Here is a 20,703-nt window from a genome sequence, read left to right as displayed (position 1 = left end):
CAATGAAGAATTTGAATTCTATTGAATAATATTGTTCATAGAAAGGGGCTGCCTAATTTATGTATTTTATTAGATAACAAAATAAACATAACAATCACGTTTTCCATGTATATTTATGTTTTGTGGCTTACATAGTTACACGTAGTAGTAGAAATATAAAATAGATATGGGGATATTTACCTTGCTGACAGGGTAAATTTACATAAACATAGTGAATTCATATAAAAACTGCTCTACCGCTCTTCTGAGTTGAATTTGTTCCAAGCTTCCTGACATCAAGAAGCAACAAAAAGGTTAGCTTACAACATACTATCGGTGTCCTTGATTTCTAAAAGCTCCCATCAGTTCCCAAAGTGTCACACGAGTAAACAGACCTTTAGAAGATCGAAGACTTTTTCACAAATGTACTTCTGCTGAATACTTGCACCCCGTTGCTGTAATTTGTCGGGATGAACGCAAAGAGTGGCTTTCCTGTAAGCTTTCTTTACAGCAGCTGAAGTTATGACTTCAGTTAGCGGAATAGGATGCCAACCACTGTCAGGGCCAAGGATCTGTGATGAAGAAAGTTCTTAGGTTTTAAATAAATAGAGCTGTAAATTGTGAAAACTAAAGATAGGATGTCAAGTCAAGATAGGGCACCAAACTACATTAGCAACAAGAAAAATAGATAGATCACTAATTGGAATGAAAACTGATGATGGTAACCTAGGCATCAAGCCAATAAAATGCCTTGGTAAATAAAGGAATTGATGATAAATGCTCGGCTGAAAAGATATTGGATGCTATAACATACATATTGTAAAGTTGAAAGCAAGGCACGCAGGTTCCCTTCTTTCCCACTAGACCACCTCTTGACATCAGCATCCAGAATTTCTGCTAATCGCTGCAAAGTGCAAAAGTTAAACAAGACAGTGGACAATGCAAAGATCTGTAATCATGAGATATATCACAGGCCTGGACAACGGAAAATACATTTCTTTCTGCTTGCTCTCTTTGAGCAAGAAGATCACGCATACTCTTTTCTTCAAGAGCTTTTGCCTGCAATTAGAAAAACTTCATGTTATTCTGCTATGCATATATAAGCATTAGAAATTTTGTGAAAGAAGAAATCATACCGCACGCTCAGCCGTTCGTTGATATCTCTCCATTCTAGCTTTACACCTCTGAGCTGGTTCTCCTTCAACCCCTTCATACACAAAAAGGAACTTATTCATTATCAGAAAAGCAAACTAAAATGTTTTCTCTTTAACTGATTTTATAAAGCAGTGTGTCAAAAGGATCCAGCTAATAATTAAAAAATAAAAACTACCACTATATGCAGAGGCATAAGGGACTTGTAAACCACCAAAAGTGTTGGCGCTCTGAAATTGCTGATCTTGTAGATCCTGCGAATTAAGGTCCACTTAATTGCTGCCTCGGGCCATGGAATTCATTAAAAAAATACAAATTAAGGACAATCTTACAGAGGATGAAGAGCTTGTTCTCATTCCACTGTTTCTAGAAGTGGAAAACTTATGTGACATAGACCGTTCTACTCGCTCTCTTGCCTCAAAAGCAGCCCTTTCAGCCATCGCTTTTTCCACAGCACGCTCTCGAGCCTCTGCAGTTGCCCTCTCCACAGCAACACGTTCTGCTCTGAGTCTGGCCTCCATAGAAGACTTCTCCCTAGCTTCTGCACATGCCTTCTCTAATCTGTCATGTGCCTCTGCCATTGCTCTTTGACGAGCTTCTGCAGTTGCTCTTTCTAGAGCAGCCCTTTCTGCCTTCTCATGAGCTTCAAGAACCGTTCTGTCAATAGCCATCCTATCTTTTTCCCTTTCCCTCTCCCTCTCTCTTTCTTCTATTGTTCTAAGACGTTCATTTTCCAGTGCTCTTTCTCTTTTCAGCCTTTCAACCTCCTCTTCAGGTGTAAGGCTGTCGTCAATATTCTTGTCTTTACTTTCTATGCTCTGGCTTATCTTAACTTGATGAAAGGTTCCGTGAATGCTTCCTTTAGCTATCACAGATGCCTTAGCAGCTTCTGATTTCCTTCCAGTTTCAAAAGACTCTTTCACCGCTTGAGCTGATACATACTCATCCTTGTCTTCTTCTAGATGTGAGGGAACCTGGGCCTCCTTGATATTCCTTGCTCTCTCCCTCCATTCATAAGCAAATTTCAACCCCTGCTTGTCACTTTCAGAGTCTCTTCCAGGGGCATTGTTAATATTCTTAGCGTTTCTTTGTCCTATGCCAATTCTAGCTTCACCAGCTTTCTTCACGCTCTCATCTTCAGGACACAGGATGGAGATATCATCCTTTCTAAACTGGTTAACTTCAAATTCCAAGTCAGAAGGTGACATTCCTGATGCTTTGAACTTCCCATCAACATCCCCTTTCCCCCTTGCTTCTGGATTCTTTTCACTGCATCTAAATACAGTCTCCATCTTTCCATTTTCTAAAAGAATGAACTCTTCAGTTTCTTCCAGCTCATCACAGTTTTGATCATCATTATTTCTAAGCAATTGATTTTCCTGATGTTTCTTGCTATAATCCAGTTTATTTAGCACATCAAATGCCCCATGATGCTCTCCCTCCACATGCTGAAGAGTTCCTTGAGCAATTTTCTGTTTCTTCCCGCTTTCATCTCTTTCAATTTGCTGGTACACATAGCTTTCTCCCTTCAATTCTTCAATTTCTTCCTGCTCAACTACTTTTTGTTTCAGTCGATCTTCTGTATCTGGGACCTCTTTCGCTTGTTTGCTGTAATCTTTTTGCTTGATTGCCTCCTCTAGCATTTTCTCAATGTTTTCGTTTTCACAAGCTGCTTTGAGCCCTTTGTCAACTGCTTCTTTTTCATAAGCCTCTTTTAGTCTATTCACTGTTTCCTCCTTTAGTTGTCTCTCATCCTTTCCTTGCTCAGTAACCTTCTTTGCTCTTTTGTTAGTTTCATCTTTCTTACTGGCCTCTCTTTGTTTATTCACTGTATCTTCCTCTTCAAGAGCATTTCTCATTCCACTCTCATTTTCTTCCTGCAAATGTGCTTGTTTTAGTCTTTTCTCATTCTCTAGCTGTTCAAGAGCCATTCTCCATATCTCACTTTCATCTAGCTCACACACCTCCTTCTCTTTCTTCTCCTTTTCTTCTCGTTCACAAGTTTCCTTCAATTTCTTCTCTTTTTCTTCCTGGTCAACACCCTCTCTCAACCTCTTCTCAGGCTCTGTTTTTACAAGAACCTCTTTGTGCTTTGTCTCGGTTCTTTCTTGCCCAAAACTCTCCGTCCAGCTTTTCTTCTCATCTTCCCTTTCTTGACGCTTGTGGACTCTTTTCAGATTTTCATTACTTTTACCAGTTTCTTTCTCCTGCCGTCCATTCTCTTTCTGTTCCACGGCCAGCCCAACTTCAAGTTCATTGTCTTTTTGTTGAGCATATACCCCTTTCTCACATTTTCCTAATTCATCAGCTCTAGTTGATTGCTCACAATTTTCCAAAGGATTCCGCGCTGTTATAAATTGCCCATTCTCCTCTAGTTCAGTGACATTTTGAGCTGCTTTTACTTTTTTCTCCTGCTCTTTATGCCTGCAAGCCTCTTTAGCTGGTTTCGTTATTGCAGGGAACTCCCCTCTTCCATGACTTTCTTTAGCTGTTTTCATATCTTTCTCAGCTTTCTCTAGTTCATGGTCTTCCCTGACAGCTTCTACTTTCATACCACTTTTTAGTTGATGCTCCAATTCTCTGATGCTCGCCTTTTTGGCTTTATGCCGAAGCTCATGAGATTTCGTACACTGGACCAAAACCTCCTCATTGTTTGTCTGCTTGAAACCCATTCTTGACTTATCAGTTCTAAAAAATTCAGAAGATTGAGTTGCTTCCTGCCATTCATCAGTTCCATTAAACTCTTGAGTTGATAGGGAATCCTTCCCGTGCACCTCAACTGCAAATCTTTTGGGCACATTACAGAGTTTTTTGCCTTCTAGTGACTCAAGTACCTGGCTTTTCAGAGCTTTTTGACTTTCCTCTCTAACAGGTATTTTCATGCCACTGTCTTCTTTTCCGCAAATGCCCTCTGCTCTCTCATCTTTTATATCTCTGGACCCATCAACAGCCTTACCGACCCTTTCCTTCTTAACTTTTCCATCAGATTTTGAGCCTAGTTTTGTAGAGCTTTTGATGCCATCCCTCTTCCTATCCAGTACTTCTTTCGCGTTCTTCAGCTTTACTTGAGCTTTGTCCATAGCTTCTTTCACAGCAGAGGCAGAGGACACAGCAGCTGAGCTCACATCTACCTCAACATCTAAGAAAGGAGGTGAGCTATCACCCAATCTCCCTCCAGAAGGATCATATTGACAGCCACCACTTTTGACATTGACAGGTGGCGGAGGTCTAGAGGGAGGTGGCACATGTAACGGCACAGTTCTTAGGTTGATATCTGAAATTGTTACAAACATCTCTTTAGAACAAGTGCCATTTCTTCCGCATTCTCTTTGGGTCAAATTGTTTGTAAATATTTGTTCACCAGTAGTCCGGCTAGAAGGATGGGACGCAATTCTTCTAAGCTGTTTTTTCTTTGTAATTCCCCCAGTGATCGCAAAATCAATGTCATCAGTCACATGCAATGGTGGATTCTTATTGTCTGCCTTTTGCAAGGGAGTTTCAATTATACAAGCAGATTCAGGATCAGCATGCAGCCAAGCAACCTGCCTATCCCCATTTGACATGCCCCCGTTGCTTCTAAGATTAGCCTTATGATATGATATATTGAATCCCATACTGCTATCAACTGGCTCGTAACAACCTCCATCGGAGACGTACTGATATTTTCCAGAACGATCTGATCCTCCTGAAAGAGACTCAGTTTCTGCCTGCATCCTGTGAGAGGAAACAAATGGATATCTATCATCAAAATTTACCCCTTTTTACATTGAAAAATCAGTCATGGAATCTCAAAACATAACATATCCGGAAGTTTTACATAGAACACATAGAATCAACGTGTGTTTATGTGCCTCAGCTCTGCCGAGAGCCCAAGAACAGGCGGTGGGTTCATAGGCCAATGGGTACATCAACAAGCCACGTATTGTGTTCTCACTGCTCCGTTTCAGGCACTTGGGCTCTCGACAAGCCGAGGTACATCAACAATGTGCATCAATTCTTGTTCGAGATAATGTTGATTCAAACACCAAAAGAACGGGTCTACACTTCAGCGAAGAATAAAAAATCCAGAATCCAAGAACTACAGGTACATAAACTCATTCAAAATAGCTCCCCATAACAAGTAACCAAACTACGAAACTCATCTACGTTAAGATTTCATTAAGACGAAAGTTCATTCTGTTAAAGCCCGCAGACAAAAACATTAAAGTTTAATTACTAAAAAATATGAATAGAATTCAAAACTTTACACCGCAGCGGCTATCATATTTATTTTCCTAAGCAGTAACCACCAAAGAAAGAAAAAAGAAACCAATATTTGCTCATTTCTAGTTGTAAAATTAGCATAAAGCTAAAAACTAAGATAAAAAAAAAGATATTAGAACATTAAAAAAGAAGTAATGAGCATACCAAGCTTCTTCTGATGAATCACCATCCAGATCATGACTATCGTCACCACCATTGGCTGATCTCATCAGCTCCTCGTACGAAGCAACGAATTCCAAGCCGTCAAATCCACCGAAAACGTCGCCGTAGTCAAACCTGGGGTCCCGTACATCAAACATCACCTCGACACCGTCGTCTACCGGCGGAAGATCCAATACCGGAATCGACGCGCCACGAGACGCGTGGAATCCGCTGAAAATTTCGGTATAGTCCTCGGGCCTCGGCGACAAAGCCGGGCCACTACATGTACCGAAACTCAGCGGACCACCAAAAACGTCGTCGTACATGGTTTTGCTGGAGAAGTTGGTGGCCGCATTGCAAGAAGTTGTTCGTTTGGTGAGTGTAGCTTGAGCAAAATCCCTGTTTGGTTTCCGAGAATGCGAGGGATTTTCCATGAAAATGAAAGTTTCAAGGTTTCTCTCACCGAGAGAGTTTCGTTTTTATTTTGCTTAAAGCAATATATTATTTACAAGAGCCACTGGCAGACTGAAGAGAGTGTCGGAGGGACAACGATGGAAAAGGAAATAATAAAAACAATTTGTACGAAATGACCAAAAACGTCTTCGGATAAATATATTTAAATTACCCAACCTTTTTACCTCTATTAGAAAAATCAATCAAGGGTGAGTTTGGATGGGCGGTGCGTTTACCTGCAGTTAGTGTAAAAACAGCAGTGGCGGTGAGATTAGATACTGTAGCGATACTGTAGTGTGAGACAAAAAGTAAGCTAAATGCACCGCACCGCACCTAATCGCCCATCCAAACTCACCCCAAATCAAGTTACGGAAATAGGCTGTTTAATAGAGGTAAAAGTGCCGGGTTTTTTTTATTATTTATAAAAATCATTGATTTTTGGAAACGTTTCTTTTATTATCCAGTAGTTTAAAAAACACGACATATTTCAATAATTTTAAAAATCGGTTTATTTAAGTTGGAAGCATTTTCTCCTGCGTTATATTAAGATTTTTAGGGTTTTCAATGTGTTAAGATTTAGGGTTAAGATTTTAGAGTTTAGAATTTAGGGTTTTAAATTGATTAAAATTTTAATATAATAATTGTAATTATTGAATTCAATATTTAAAATATTCGTATTTACACTAATCGTATGTGGCCGCCTATATCGAGCACTTCGTTTAAGTTGTTAATCGATAGTTCATTGCGTCGCAAATCAAAAGGTCAATCGACGTTGACTCGAATCCACGACAACATGGATATTCAAGACAAGTCAAACCAACATAGGAAAATGCAAACTAAAAAACAAATATCAATTCCATTGTAATATATAAACGCGCGATTCTGTGAAATGATAACAAATATCAGATTTCATTTAGTGAAATAGTAACAAATATTCCTCTAAAAACATAATAATAAAAATTATCGATACAATATAAACATTCGATACAACGATAAAATTAATCAGTCCAGATGTCGGTCAAAATTTGTGCCACATCGGGGTGGTCGACGGTTGCGGGCTAGATTCCTTCTTGGTTCAGCCTCCGGGCGGGGTTGTGGTCTATATAGCTCCTTTTTTTCACCTTCGATTGATTGCAATCCTTGCATTCTCGATTGTCATTGTGCATTCTCCGGTTTAAGAATAGGTGGTTGGGAAGATGACCCAACTTGGTAGATTAAAGATCCCGAAGGTGTTTGCGTCACAAACGACAAATGAGCATAACTATGTTGAGTCTCATACACTGATGGAATAATGAATAGACTCTCCATCGGTGCCTGAAACATAGATTTATACATCATCATCGGCATCGTCGCCGGCGGAGGTGTCGATGGCATAAGCATGTAATACATCGGGGACAAATGTATTACATTCCAATCTGACATAGCACTAGAAGCAGAAAAATGTGGGGCAATATATGGTGCTTGTGTGAAGATGATAGAGTTAGAATACGCTTCAGAATAAGATGGTACAACTGACTAATGGGTGGTGTGGGTATCGGTTCTACGATTATCGATGTCGGTTCTTGCGTAGGCGTTGATGATTGACTGGCCTCGCCAGCCCTTGGATTTAAAGGGGGCCATCGTGGCCTACTTATATGGGGATTCCGACACCTCGCCTCTTCTCCATACAAATATGACTTGTCATGGATCCTAAACTATGACATGTACTCCGGATCGCATGCTAACTCCGGAACGATAACAGGTTCACGAGTAGGTAAGAAATCATACTAATTATTTCACATGTAGATATGTTAGGAGTGGAGTACTCGCTAATTCCCATCCAACTATCGCAAGTTGATAGGATGCAGATCATCAAGGTCTTGGGGTGCCACGGGAACCGATTGTTGGAATCCGAATTGCTGCAACACTCTATCGGTCTTGTGCATCTCAATGGTAGCGTACACTACCAATGGGACCTTTATGTGCCAGATGTTGAAATTCACGAAGAATTCCTCGGAAATGACTTCTCGAATTGTTACATCCTCGTATGGTATCCATTCAAACTATATTAATGTGTTAAAAACATTAGTTATATATATACTACTAAATATACCATAAAAAGTAAAATTTAAAATTTTAATTTTATATAATTTTTAATTTTATTTATATATTATAAAATTTCAGAATTTTTTAAAAATATATATAATTTTTAAAAACATATTTTAAATTAATTTATTTTATATTTTTTAAAATTTTATTTCAAATTTTAGAATTTTTCTTTTTCTTTTTTTGGAATAACTTGTTATAAATAATTACATGACAATAGCTATATATGCATTTTTTATGTGATATGTCACACTAAGGGTGTAAAAGAGACCCTGGTACTCGCAATCTACTCAAGTTCAATTCAAAAAAATGAACTCAATTAGATAATTATCGAGTCAAGCTCAAGCTCGAGCTATCGATCAAGCCGAACTTGAGCTTAATAATACTTGACTCAAATGGCTCTCGGACCTTATTGAGCTTTTATATTATTAAATTACATTATTACCCTTAATATATATTATTAACCTTAAAATTAATTATTGAGCCAAGCTCAAGTTCGAGCTTAAGTACAAAAATTGGTGAACAAGCTTAATTGAGCTCAAACTTGTGTAGCTTGATTATATCTCTAGTCGAGCTCGAACTTAAAAATAGATGTTTGATTGAACTCGAATCAAATATCGAACTCCAAATTTTGAGTTAAATTTAAGTTTAGCAGTATTTGAACTCGGCTCAATTACACCCATATATCACACATGATTGAGCGACATTACTATTTGCCATTGTTAACTAACCATTAATACCGTGATGCAATAAAAAAAATTACTACTTTTAATAAAAAGAATTTCAATAAACAAAAAAAAAATACTAAGTTAAACAAATATAATTTAAGGGTGAATTATGTTTAAGCCTATTATTTATTACTATTAATCAATTTTAAATTGCTTTGTTTTATCTGTTTGAATTAAGATTTAATCATTTTAATTGCATTGAAGAAGACGATGAAGAAAGAAAATTTAAAATCTATGATAAAAATTTATGTTTAAGAAAAAAAAAGTTGCAATGAAACAAGAATTAAGGAGTGAAATCAGCTAAAATCAGTAGCATTAAATAAAGGTCATCAAGCAACATGCACACACCTCTGGTGGGAGCTTGGGAAAGGAAGTGAAAGTGAGTGTAGATTTTGCAGCATAAAGAAACGGAGTCTCTATGTGTTGTCAACTGCATGCAAAACAAGGTTTAGCCTTGGTTGCACTTGCATCCATGTATGCAACCCTGGTTCCAAGCGGTCCAGGGTTTTAGTACGTAGCCCCACTTTTCATTACTCTCCCCCTGGGGTTTTGGACCACCATCAATATTATGGTCATCTGTTTTGGTTCCAGTCTCTTCATGCATTCATAATAACCACACCATTTCATTAGACAGCTTCATGCAAGCTGTATTGGAATAATGTTCTATCTATTGCTTATAAATTACTAGTTTAGTGATACATTAAAGTTACATTTCGTAAGAATGTTATTTTTTACACATATTTTAGTATATAAGTTAGTAATCCTATTGGTAATATTTAGTCACTTGTATGACTTATTTTTAGTGAAGAGAGGGTAATTTTTTCGTTTCATTTAAAGATGTCTTAATTCTTAGAAGATTTTTTACTCATTTTTAAATTTTAAGTTTAAAATTGTACCTCTTATATTATTACATTAGAGGAAAGTTCCCTTATAAGTTGATGTGTCCGGGAGTGGAACTGTGTAATTGATTTGTTGAGATAAAAAAGAAAAGTAGAATTATTGGAGAGTTGAAATACCGAGTGCGGGTCGGGGACCCTTCAATCACCTCAGTCATATATTCACCAATTACCAATACGACCATAACATAGAGGATGCGTAGCTCTGGGGCCTCATGTTTGCCACTTTTTCATCAATTTATACCTATGCACTGCTCAAAACTAACTCATCATTCTTGCACTTAAATTTGTCTCGTTTTGCTTAATCATGTAACATCTCTTAATGGTTACACATTAAGAAGCCTGACCAGTTAATGCAAAAACATGGTCAATTACCGACTATCAGCCCAACATAAACCATGTATGAAGCAGTTTAGACCAACTTTATTTCAGCATTCAAGTGGCTATAATTGGAACCAACTTGATTTGGTTCGATTATTGTTAGCCTGTTTAAAAGGATTGGAGTTGAAGGTTGAAGTTTTACTTATTTCTCTCAACATCTCCACCAAATAAAAAAAGAAGAAAAGAATTGATTTGAAAGAAGAGTAAAGTCATACGAATGGAAATTGCTTGGTAAAGAAACAAAACACAGTGGAATCGGTCCCACACATCAGAGTTGCTGAGTGGTTGATATGGAGCAGGTTTGGTTTCGGAACCAAAAATATCAGAAGGAACTACTGGTCTTACAAGTTTCGCCATAGGTTTGGCAATTGTTTAGAGAGAAAGGGAAGGGAACCCAACAACCAGGACCAAAGACAGCTTATGGGATCAATGTCGTTATTAGGGTTAATACACAACAATTATCAATAAAAGTAGGTTCTGTTGGTTGGATGATTTGTAAGATGAATATGATGTTTGTTACGAGTTCAGGTAAAAAGCTATAGAGTTGGCCATCCATATTGGTCTCCGAAGCCTTTTTTTGGTTTAAGAAACATTCCTGATGGACCATTTCTATGACTTTTTTTTTTGGGTGCAACCATTATGGCTTTTCATACCCTTTTCTTCAGCTTATTAATTACTACTTTAAATTTCATTTTCTTATTTTATCTTTTTTTTTTCTCGAGATCAAACCGATTAGACCAGTCGTATCGGGAACCAATCAGAATATCAATCCGGAGAAAGAGGTTCGACTTTTTTCTTGTTCAATATATATTTTTTTTAATTTTTTTGTAAATTTTTAATAATTTATGTAATCAATCAAATCAACTGATCGAACCGATTGGTTTGGGAACAAATGACCTAACCGGTGATCTGGTTACAAAAATATTACTTTTCCTTTTAAACGTGTTTAACCTATCATTTAATTTTAAATTAGTATTCACAATATCAACATTGTATTATTTAAATTCTTCTATCTTCCTAGTTATTAATTTAGACAATAAATTTCTATTCAAATATGTCATGGGACATATTTAAAACACATGAATTAAATTGTAAATGTATATATAGTTACCTAATGGACAAATTAGATCTCATATATTTAAAGACAATATCATTAAAATTTAAGAGACTAATTTTTCTTCTTTTTAACATGTCGGTCCAAGCTATCCAAATAGTATATAGAACATATTTTAAATATCTTCCATGAAATATATAAACTAAAATTTAACTCTTAACTAATAAAATAATCTGATCGATACGATATTAATATTTTAGAGAATCAATTAAAATATTTAAATTTTGTGACTGAATATAAAAGTTTAAAAGTTGGGCTATAATTTCAACAACTTCTCGTTGAATTAACCTTAATTATTACTTTCATAAATTAAGAAAAGTAGTAGTAATTACTACTATAAAGTAGGGAAGTAGACACAAGTAGTATATATTTTGCTTTATCTAGAAGCAAACTAATGCTAATGGAGAAATACGGTAAGCACTGCTGTTTGAATTGGATTCTACCAATGATGGAACCAGTCAAGAGGTTAATCTAGAGTGATTTTGAATCGTTTAGATCGGAAATCAATACAAATGGATAGAAACGATTAAAAAATCAATTGAATCTGTTAAACCGATTGAATCAAAATTTTTAAACTGAACTAATTATCTAATCAATTCAATTATAAATCCGATTTAAAAATAAAAAAATGAACACAAAATCAGAAGGATGGGATGATTAAGTAAAGTGGGTCAAATAATTTAGACATTAGGGTACAAATAATTGAACAAATGATTTTAGCATGCAGATGCAATTAATTAGAATTTGTTTTCACCGACTTTTGAGGAAGAAGCTTCACTTTTATTAACCATATAGTGGAGGTATTGGGTATTAGGAAGAGCCCATTATGATTTATGAACATCAATAGTGGATTTTGAGTGAAATGGGTGGCTGTGGTGCAATTATGCACATCTTTTACCAACCAATAAGGACGGTCTTTCTTTGCCTTGCCTTGCCTTGGCTGATAAGGTTTTAAAACTTAGGTACATTTCTAGGGAGAAATTATTATATAAAAATAATCATTCAAATCATATCATTATAATCACATTTATAAAAAAGAAAAAAAGAAAAAAGAGTCAATCATTCGTTATACATAATTAAATGATAGAAAAGATTTTTAAATATGATTGACGTTTTTTATAAATGTAAATCTGTGATAATATCACCCAACTAATGAGGGTGGGTGCGTTATTATTGGCAGTAAACATCAGTTTGCAGCATAACTGGGTACCTGCACGTTCTTATTGGCAGTAAACATGATCAAAGCAATTGAGCTCAAATACAAATACATAAGACACCACCTTGGATGACTTGGAACATCCAGAGATTAGTTTGCAAAATGAAGTTCGACTTCTAAATAGCCAAAACGGATGATAAGGTTAGCCGAATGAGTGTGCTCTATAATTCAATTTTCAACACCTCAGCCAGCACCAACAAAATTATTGCAACTGAAATGCAGCCATTCTCAGCTGATTACAAAATATCCAGTAACATTGAATCTCAAAAAAGAAAAAAATTGAATTACCACTCCTAAGCAGCTTTTGGCGCTTTATCTGGTATAATGTTATCTGGAAGGATAAGCTCAGGAGGTGTCTCACGAACAACCCCAAGCATTGAATCATATTCCTCATCACGGCGTGCAAATTTCTTGCGGAGCATCGTCTCTAACTCAATTTCATCAAAGCTCTTTGCATTTTCTGCTGCATGAACTTGCGCCAAATTGGTATAATTGAGAGCCGACTGAGAAATGAAGGTCATCTCTTCTTCTGTTAGCTTTCTTAGGAACTTGGCAGGGTTACCTCCCCAAACCTGTATTTGTAAAGGAAAATATATGTTAACAAGTTTGGAACTTCCTTTATAACGTTTGCTTTTTGAGCTAAAAGTTGATCCAATTCATCTCCCCCCATGTTAATCTAAAAATTTTAACTCTGAGAGGACCACAAGCAAAGCCACCACCAAGGTTTTCTTGTCTAATAAGTGTTAAAACTAACATGTTTTAACCTTATTTTTAATGGGTTTTTGGATATTCAATGTTAATTATGAGTTTTATACTCCTAATCCTTTAAATTTATTATTTAATGTTTAATAGAGCACTTGGACGCAGAAGGAGCAAAAACCGAAGCGTCGGAGCAAGTTGTAGGATCCACACGAGCTGAACCATTTTACACAACCGTGTGACCCACACAGGCGTGTGGATTTCGCGGAATTGCGCACCGAACAGTGAAAAATCACGATTTTTGAGCTTTTTGGGCCTTCTAAGATGTATATATGACAAAAATAAGAAGAAGAGAGCCGTTAGAGAATACTCAAGAAAACAACTCGAAAAACACCATTGAAGCCGACTTTGAAGTAGATTTCCGTCAATATTGAAGATTCTCAGTTGATATCTTAGAAAAATATCATGAGTTTCTTTGTTTCTTTCAATTATACCATATTTTGGATATTTTTATTTTCAAGCATGAACTAATTTTTTAAATACTTAGGGGAGATGAACCATATAATGAATTTTGTCGTTTGATTTTTATTTTACACAATAAATACTTAATTCTTGCTCTCAATTATGTGTGCTTAATTCTTGGTTTGATATTTCTAGAGTATTGGTCCATGTTTGATGTGCTTAAATCGAATGTTGAATAGACCCTATTTAAAAGTAGATCTTGCGTAATTGAGTGAAGTTGCATGCAATCCTAGAAATAGGACGATATAAATATACTGGATTAGAATCAAATCTAATAGGGAAATCCATAGTACGAATTAATGCGATAATAAGGTTTTTAATTAGAAAAAAATTTCAATTAATTAACCTAAAGTCAATTGCTCTTATGCTTGATGAGATGTAGATAATTTAGGGATTTCTGCGGATCAAGATACTAAATAAAGAATTTGTGTAATTTAGATTGATAGTAATAGATGAAATCTAGGTGAATTCTTTCCTGGGTATTATTTTACTTCTTAGTTGTTAATCAATTACTTTTGTGTTTTATTATTTATTGTGTTTGTTAGTTAATAATTTAGTTAATTTTAGTTTTAATCAAACACTCGAATTATTCGGTTAAATAATAAAAAGACGATATTACTAGTATTTTTAGTCTTCGTGGGAACGATATCTTTACTCACCGTAGCTATACTATTAATTGATAGGTGCATTTGCTTTAATTTTGTGACACATCATTGTCAAAGCTTGACAATGGCGGGTTTCCTCACTCCACATTCATAGTAGCTGATATGAGAATGCAGGTTGGCTCAAGCTTCAACTTTCGAAAGTGGTAAACCTTACTAGTTATGACTACACTCTCTAGCTTTTAGCAAATGAATCATATTTATTGCTCAATGTTGTCTTCAGTACTATCATATCTATTTTACTTATTTCATATATCTTTGAACTATAAAATTTGCATCTAACAAGAAAGTTATGATATTAAATAGAATCTATAAGATTTAAATCAAGATTAACACCTAAATGTCAATGAAGAAGTGCCACTAACCTCTCCACACGGAATCCTAGTGTTCTGTCTCACAAGAGCTCCGGCAGCAACCATAGCATGCTTCTCAACATAAACACCATCTAATAGGGTAGCCCCCATACCAACAAATGCTTCATCCTCAACAGTACATCCGTGTAAAACAGCACTATGACCTGTCCAGTTTTTATCAGTAATTACTTTTTCATGATACTAAAACCACAGAAAAGTACCACTTTCAAGGATGGATCACTCACCGACAGTAACATTACTTCCAATAATCGTTGGTAAAACCTTCCCGCTTAAGTTAGATTTTGCAACATGAACAAGGGAGTTATCTTGGATATTTGTTCCAGACCCGATACTGATGCTATTGACATCACCTACACACATCAAAAGTCAGATTCAGAAAAGGAAATCCAGGATGGACTTATAGCATGGCACAACACACAGAGATGAGGGAGAGGAAGGACTCATAAAGTTCCTTAAGAAAGAAACTGAGGAGTTTTACATCGATCTCATTTTTCAATAGAACACCATAAAATGGATGGATCAATGAGAGATCATGAATTTTGAAGTCTCTTATCCTATGATATTCATATTTTTATTTGTCATAGAAGTAACACAATCCAACACGTACTGAGTTAAAGGCTTACAGCTTATGCGACTTTAGTAAAAACAATAGATGAACTTTGCTATTTTGCTATTAATCATACAGAATACAGTTTAACTACAAGTTTCTAACCACCCCCAGCTCCGTCATTAAATAATCCTTAGTTTTACCCTTCTGCCACAAGATGTCATAATTTTAACAAAAGGATTAAGAACTAAGATCATCATATTATACTAACACGTGCATTACAGTCATTGGTATCATGGTGATCATCTCATCTATGTGCTAAAACATATCCTTTCGCCTAACCACATAATTGCTTCCAAACATCAGCAGTGTTTGGGACATCAGAAGTTTTTTCAAATGCCATGATGGATATTGATTGTAAAAAGGTCCCATCTTTGAGACAAGAAGTGCAATTTATGATTAAAATACCAAACAACATTTGCTGCATGCTTGATACAGAATACCAAACAAACATCCTTAGCTTCATTTTCCTAAGACAATAATGATTGTAACCATGCATTCGGAACTTTGGTTTCAGAAATTAAATTAATTATTAATCAAAGAACAAAACTAGTTCAACTATAAAATCCTCAAACCCTAAACTTCCAAAAAAAAAGTTACCTGATTTACAACATAAATGCGTTTAACACTCATCAGCTAATTAAAAAAAATGAGACTACTTACCTCTCAAAACACAGCCATACCAGATAGAAGAACTCCGTCCAACCTGAACATCGCCGATGACAGAAGCGCTAGGTGCAACAAAGGCATCTCTATCAACAATTGGAGCTTTGTCGAATACGTTCATCAACGTCCGATGTCTCGACACTGAAACAAACCAAATCCGAAAAAATTGATCAAAGTCTACTCCTTTTCGATTTAAGAAGTAATTTTCTTAAAATTATAAAATCGCAGTTGAAAATGAAGCATATATTCGTCGAGAAATCGATCAAATTATAAAATTGAATGAAGGGGGAGTTAGGTTTTAGGGCACCCACGCTGTTCTTGGAAGTAGTAATTGCCTTGGAGGCGACATCCAAGGCGATCGAGGGCTTGGCCGGTTTCTCGGATCCAGAATCCAACCGTGTGGATTGCTTTCCCCAATGTTCCCATCTTCTTATCCTTATTCTACTTCAGATAAACGGAGATAATTGTTTTCTCTTGAAGATCTGAGAGAAATCTTTTTTTTTCCTCAGCTGAGAAAGTAAAAAGCTTTGAAGTGGAGAAAAATGGAGAGAGAACTATCCCCCGTGTCCAGCAACCATCCTCTCCTTCCCTACGGCTAATTGTATTACAGTATATCATTTGCCTCAATTATTTTCTGCCACGTGTGTTTCCGCTTTGACACATTGGAACGCCGTCGTATTGACTACTTTCCTTTTCTTCTTTAAATTTTTACTATTACCCTTTCAATGCCTATATTTCTCTCCGATACTAAGGGTCAGTTCTTCATTGCTTTTGAAAAGTATTTTTGAAAAGTACTGTAGAAAAGTACTTTTGAGAAGTGCTTTTGAAAAGTGGTTTAAAATTTGAGTATTTAGCATTGCTGTCAAAAAGTGCTTTTGAGAAATAAAATGTCCATTTTAGACATGTTATTATCAAGTAACAAATATGCATTTAAATAATATTTAAATTAGTTAATATTATTATATTTTAGTAAGAATATAAAAAATTATTATAACTTGTTGTTAATATTTTAATATATGAAATATAAATTTTAAATATTTTAAGCAATAAATATTAATTATTTATAAAATTTAATTAGAGTATATAAACTATATTTTAAATATTTAAATATAACTATTAAATATTTGTAATTATTATTTTAAAAAATATTTTTTTTATTTTTAATTAATGATTTAAACATATTTGTAATTAAGCACCAAGAAAAAAAAGGAAAGTACTATGTTATTAGAGGGGTGAAAAAGTAATTAAGCACCAAAAGTGCTTTTGGGAGAGAAAACTAAAATTTTTAGCTTCTCCTTTTCAGAAGCGCTTTTGAAAAGCTAAAAATTTTAGCCAAAAGCAGTTTGTTCTGCACAGTTTTTCTTCCAAAAGTGCTTTTGGAATCAGAAGTACTTTTTTTAAACAATGAAGAACTGGCCCTAAACCAAATATCAACTTAAACTAAACTATGGCTACATAAACTTAATAAAAATTGATACAAAAATTAAATGTGGTTATAGTTAAAATAATAAAATTAAAATAGATAAAATTATGATGTTTTTTTGTTTAAACCTGTTCATAGATCAAGTTATCTTACTTAAAATTTAGGAGGGTTGGAGAAAAAATAATAACATTAAAAAATAAGTTTAGACAAAAAAAATTGAGCCCATTTAAAATATGAGTTGCGCTTAAGCTTGAGCATTCAAGACCCAAGTTCAACCTGACATGTTATTAAAATTTTAATATATCATATTATTTTATATATTATGAAATTTATAACAATTAAAAATTAAATCTATAATAATATATAATACTATAATTTAAACATTAAAAAATGTTAAGATATTTATATATATAATTTTAGTAAATGAAAAGTATTAAATTAAAATAATATAAAAACTTTTCAAAAAAAAATATGAACAAAGTTAAAATAGATTTGAGTTATCGATTTATAAATATGTGCCAACTTAAATAATTTTAGGCACATATTTTGGGGTGAGCTTGGGCAAACATTAAGTGTTAGTATTATGCTTAAACTCGACTTGAACTCGTCTTAGCTCATAAACACAATTACTTTGGTTCAAATTTCACATTTCTCATTTATATACATATATTTTTAAAAAATATATCAAAATATAAGAAATGTAAATGCCTTCAAAATAATATTTATTATCATATAAATAAAAAGCATTTGGTAATTTCTTAACTAAGTTGGAATTGATAAAAAGTTTATTGTTGAATGATCACATCGAAATACCAACTTTTATTACTCATATAAACAGAGATGAAGTTAGAAAAAAAATTGAACCGAAATTAAATTATATATTTTTACGATAGTAAAAGTATAATTTCACCATTTTAATAATTTATATCTTTATAATTTTCAAAAGATAAATAAAATTTTTATCAATTTTAGAGAGTCAAAGTACAATTTTATTATTATGAATTTAAAATTTTATAAATTATACGTAAACCTAAATAGAAATTTTTCCCTTTCGCAACTGCATATAAATTCTTCACTCTTTTCTTATCATTTCTAAGTCATATTTTTTATAGTCTTTAACTTTCTCGTGTCCTAAGAGGGCAAAATGATCCAACATGTTTCATATCTATAACATCTATAATCCATAACATAGTTAAAAAGAGAATACAATAAAACCTCTATAAAATAATATCTTTGGGATCCAAAAAATTATTATTTTATCGAGGTTATTAGTTTAATGATAAATGAATATTTTATTAATTTAGAGAATATTTCATATTTTATGCATGAGTTTTTTTATCAAAATTCAATATGCATGTAGGTGCAATGAATCAAAGTTAATTGGATCATGTAACAAAAAAAAGGGTTAATTAATTAGTTCATGTAACCAAACAGAAAAAAGAGATAATGGTTTCAAAATCCAATATGTATATATTCATTAGATGGATTAAAAAATTTATTATAAATAAACATACATACGTATCAAAATATTGTAATTCATATAATCTTTTCCTCCATGGCTTCCCATTTGAAATATGTAAAAAAGTCTACATTGACAGATGAGATGAGAAAAGTATTATGTGAGTACAAAAATGAGCATCCCTCTTCAAGTCAAAAAGATTTGCAACAATGAATTCAACAAACATTTGATCTCTCTGTGAGCCAATCAATAATATCAAATACTCTTAAAAGGTCATCTGAATATTTGTCGAAAGAGATAAAGAATGACAATGTTAAAATGCACAAATCAGCCAAATATCCAGAATTAGAGAATTTATTGTATGAGTGGTTTCTCCAATATCAAGAGAAAGTAAACATGACTGGAGAAATGATTCAAACTAAAGCAAAAGAGTTTCTGCAAAAAAATGTATGGTGATTCAAATTCCAAAATTAACTTCTCAATTGGTTGGCTAGAACGATTCAAGGCAAGACATGGGATTAAGTCTTATAGAAGATTTGGTGAAAGCGATTCAGTTGTTATGGAGAATATTGAAGATGCTTTACCTCAAATAAGAGCTAAATTGGAAAATTTTGATTGGGAGGCTATCTATAATATGGATGAAACAGACTTATTTTATCGTTTGCAAGCATATCATTCACTGGGTACAAAGCAATTAGAAGGACGAAAAAAGGACAAGGAAAGACTTACTGTTGTGGTTTGTTGCAACGAGGATGGTTCAGATAAAGTGCCTCTTTGGGTTATTAGTAAGTTTGCTAATCCTAAATGCTTTAAACATGTGAATATTGACAATCTCAACTATCATTATTGAGCCAACAAAAAAGCATCGATGACTGGATTACTTTTTCAAGATGTTGTTTGCTGGTTTGATGCTAGAATGATTGGTAGAGATGTGTTGCTTATAGTAGAAAATTGCCCAGCCCATCCCAATGTTATTGAAGGCTTGAGAAACGTTGAATTATTCTTTTTGCCTCCAAATTCAACATAAAAAATTCAACCATGTGATGTTGGAATTATTAGAGCAGTTAAGATTTATTATCGGCGTCGCTTTTATTCTAGCATCTTAGAAGGTTACGAGATAGGAGAAATAAATCCTGAAAAGATTAATTTATTAGATGCAATCCATTTTATTAATGTTGCTTGGAATATTGATGTGAAGCCTACAACTATTGCAAATTATTTCCGACATTGCAAAATTTGATCCGAGGAGGATATGCCTCTCGAATAAGAAATTAGTGATGTTGAAGGCATTCATAAATTAAAAGAAGTAATTTCTGATTTACACTATAGAAATGCCATGAATGTTGAGCAAATTTTGAATTATCCAAGTGAAAATGAATCTTTGATGGAGTCACCTGCGGATGAAGAAATTATTCAATGAGTAATGGATGTGCCAGCTGATGACGAGCAATATTCAGATGATAGTAATGTTTTATCACATGTTTCTCCAAAAGAGACTTTTCTAGCTGTGGATACCTTGAAGAATTATTTAATACAACACGAGAAGAATATACCAGATTTGTTTTATGCCCTTCTAAAAGTTAAAGATGAAATTGTATTTGATTCACATGCAAAGAAGAAGCAGTTAACTATTGATGCATATTTTAGCAAAGAATAAAATTGAAAAAAAATAAGAATTGTCTAGAAAGCACTTTAGTTTTATGTATTGTATATAAAATTTTCAGTATATTTAATGAATTATTATTTTATATTTTCGTTAGGCCCTTAAGGATTTTTCCAAAAATTATTATATTATACATTTAGCTAGGTTATTATTTTATTCTCTTGACCCAAGTCGGGACTGAAAAAACTTATTATTTAACCGAGATTATTAATTTATCGAA

The 20,703-nt window shown here is 34.1% G+C and overlaps 2 protein-coding genes and 1 pseudogene across 3 annotated transcripts; 1 reads left to right on the top strand and 2 right to left on the bottom strand.

The window, feature by feature from the left end:
• Positions 1-49: 49 nt before the first annotated feature.
• On the bottom strand, positions 50-6,071 carry LOC105803785 (auxilin-like protein 1). 2 transcript variants are annotated; one of them, XR_001136604.2, is made up of 8 exons: positions 5,539-6,071; positions 1,464-4,845; positions 1,310-1,385; positions 1,116-1,186; positions 973-1,038; positions 794-873; positions 375-551; positions 50-269 (listed from the first exon to the last, which is right to left on the bottom strand). XR_001136604.2 is itself a non-coding variant. In XM_012636185.2 (8 exons), the coding sequence occupies exons 1-8, from the start codon at positions 5,967-5,969 to the stop codon at positions 234-236; spliced, it is 4,329 nt and encodes a 1,442-aa protein (XP_012491639.1). In that variant the 5' UTR covers positions 5,970-6,069; the 3' UTR covers positions 50-233. The 2 variants fall into 2 exon arrangements, 1 of the variants encoding a protein (XP_012491639.1); XM_012636185.2 differs by having other exon boundaries at positions 794-883; positions 5,539-6,069.
• A 6,311-nt stretch (positions 6,072-12,382) lies between these two features.
• Positions 12,383-16,522, bottom strand: LOC105803786 (gamma carbonic anhydrase 1, mitochondrial). Its single transcript, XM_012636186.2, has 5 exons — positions 16,250-16,522; positions 15,936-16,079; positions 14,890-15,015; positions 14,657-14,808; positions 12,383-12,980 (listed from the first exon to the last, which is right to left on the bottom strand). The coding sequence occupies exons 1-5, from the start codon at positions 16,362-16,364 to the stop codon at positions 12,702-12,704; spliced, it is 816 nt and encodes a 271-aa protein (XP_012491640.1). The 5' UTR covers positions 16,365-16,522; the 3' UTR covers positions 12,383-12,701.
• Positions 16,523-19,216: 2,694 nt separating this feature from the next.
• Positions 19,217-20,087, top strand: LOC105801046 (CENP-B homolog protein 2-like; annotated as a pseudogene).
• The last annotated feature ends 616 nt before the right edge of the window (positions 20,088-20,703 follow it).

This window comes from Gossypium raimondii, chromosome 11, assembly GCF_025698545.1.
Source record: "Gossypium raimondii isolate GPD5lz chromosome 11, ASM2569854v1, whole genome shotgun sequence".
NCBI classification, from domain to species: Eukaryota; Viridiplantae; Streptophyta; class Magnoliopsida; order Malvales; family Malvaceae; genus Gossypium; species Gossypium raimondii.
Note: the sequence above shows the minus strand (reverse complement) of the source record. Positions and strands in the feature narration are given on the sequence as shown.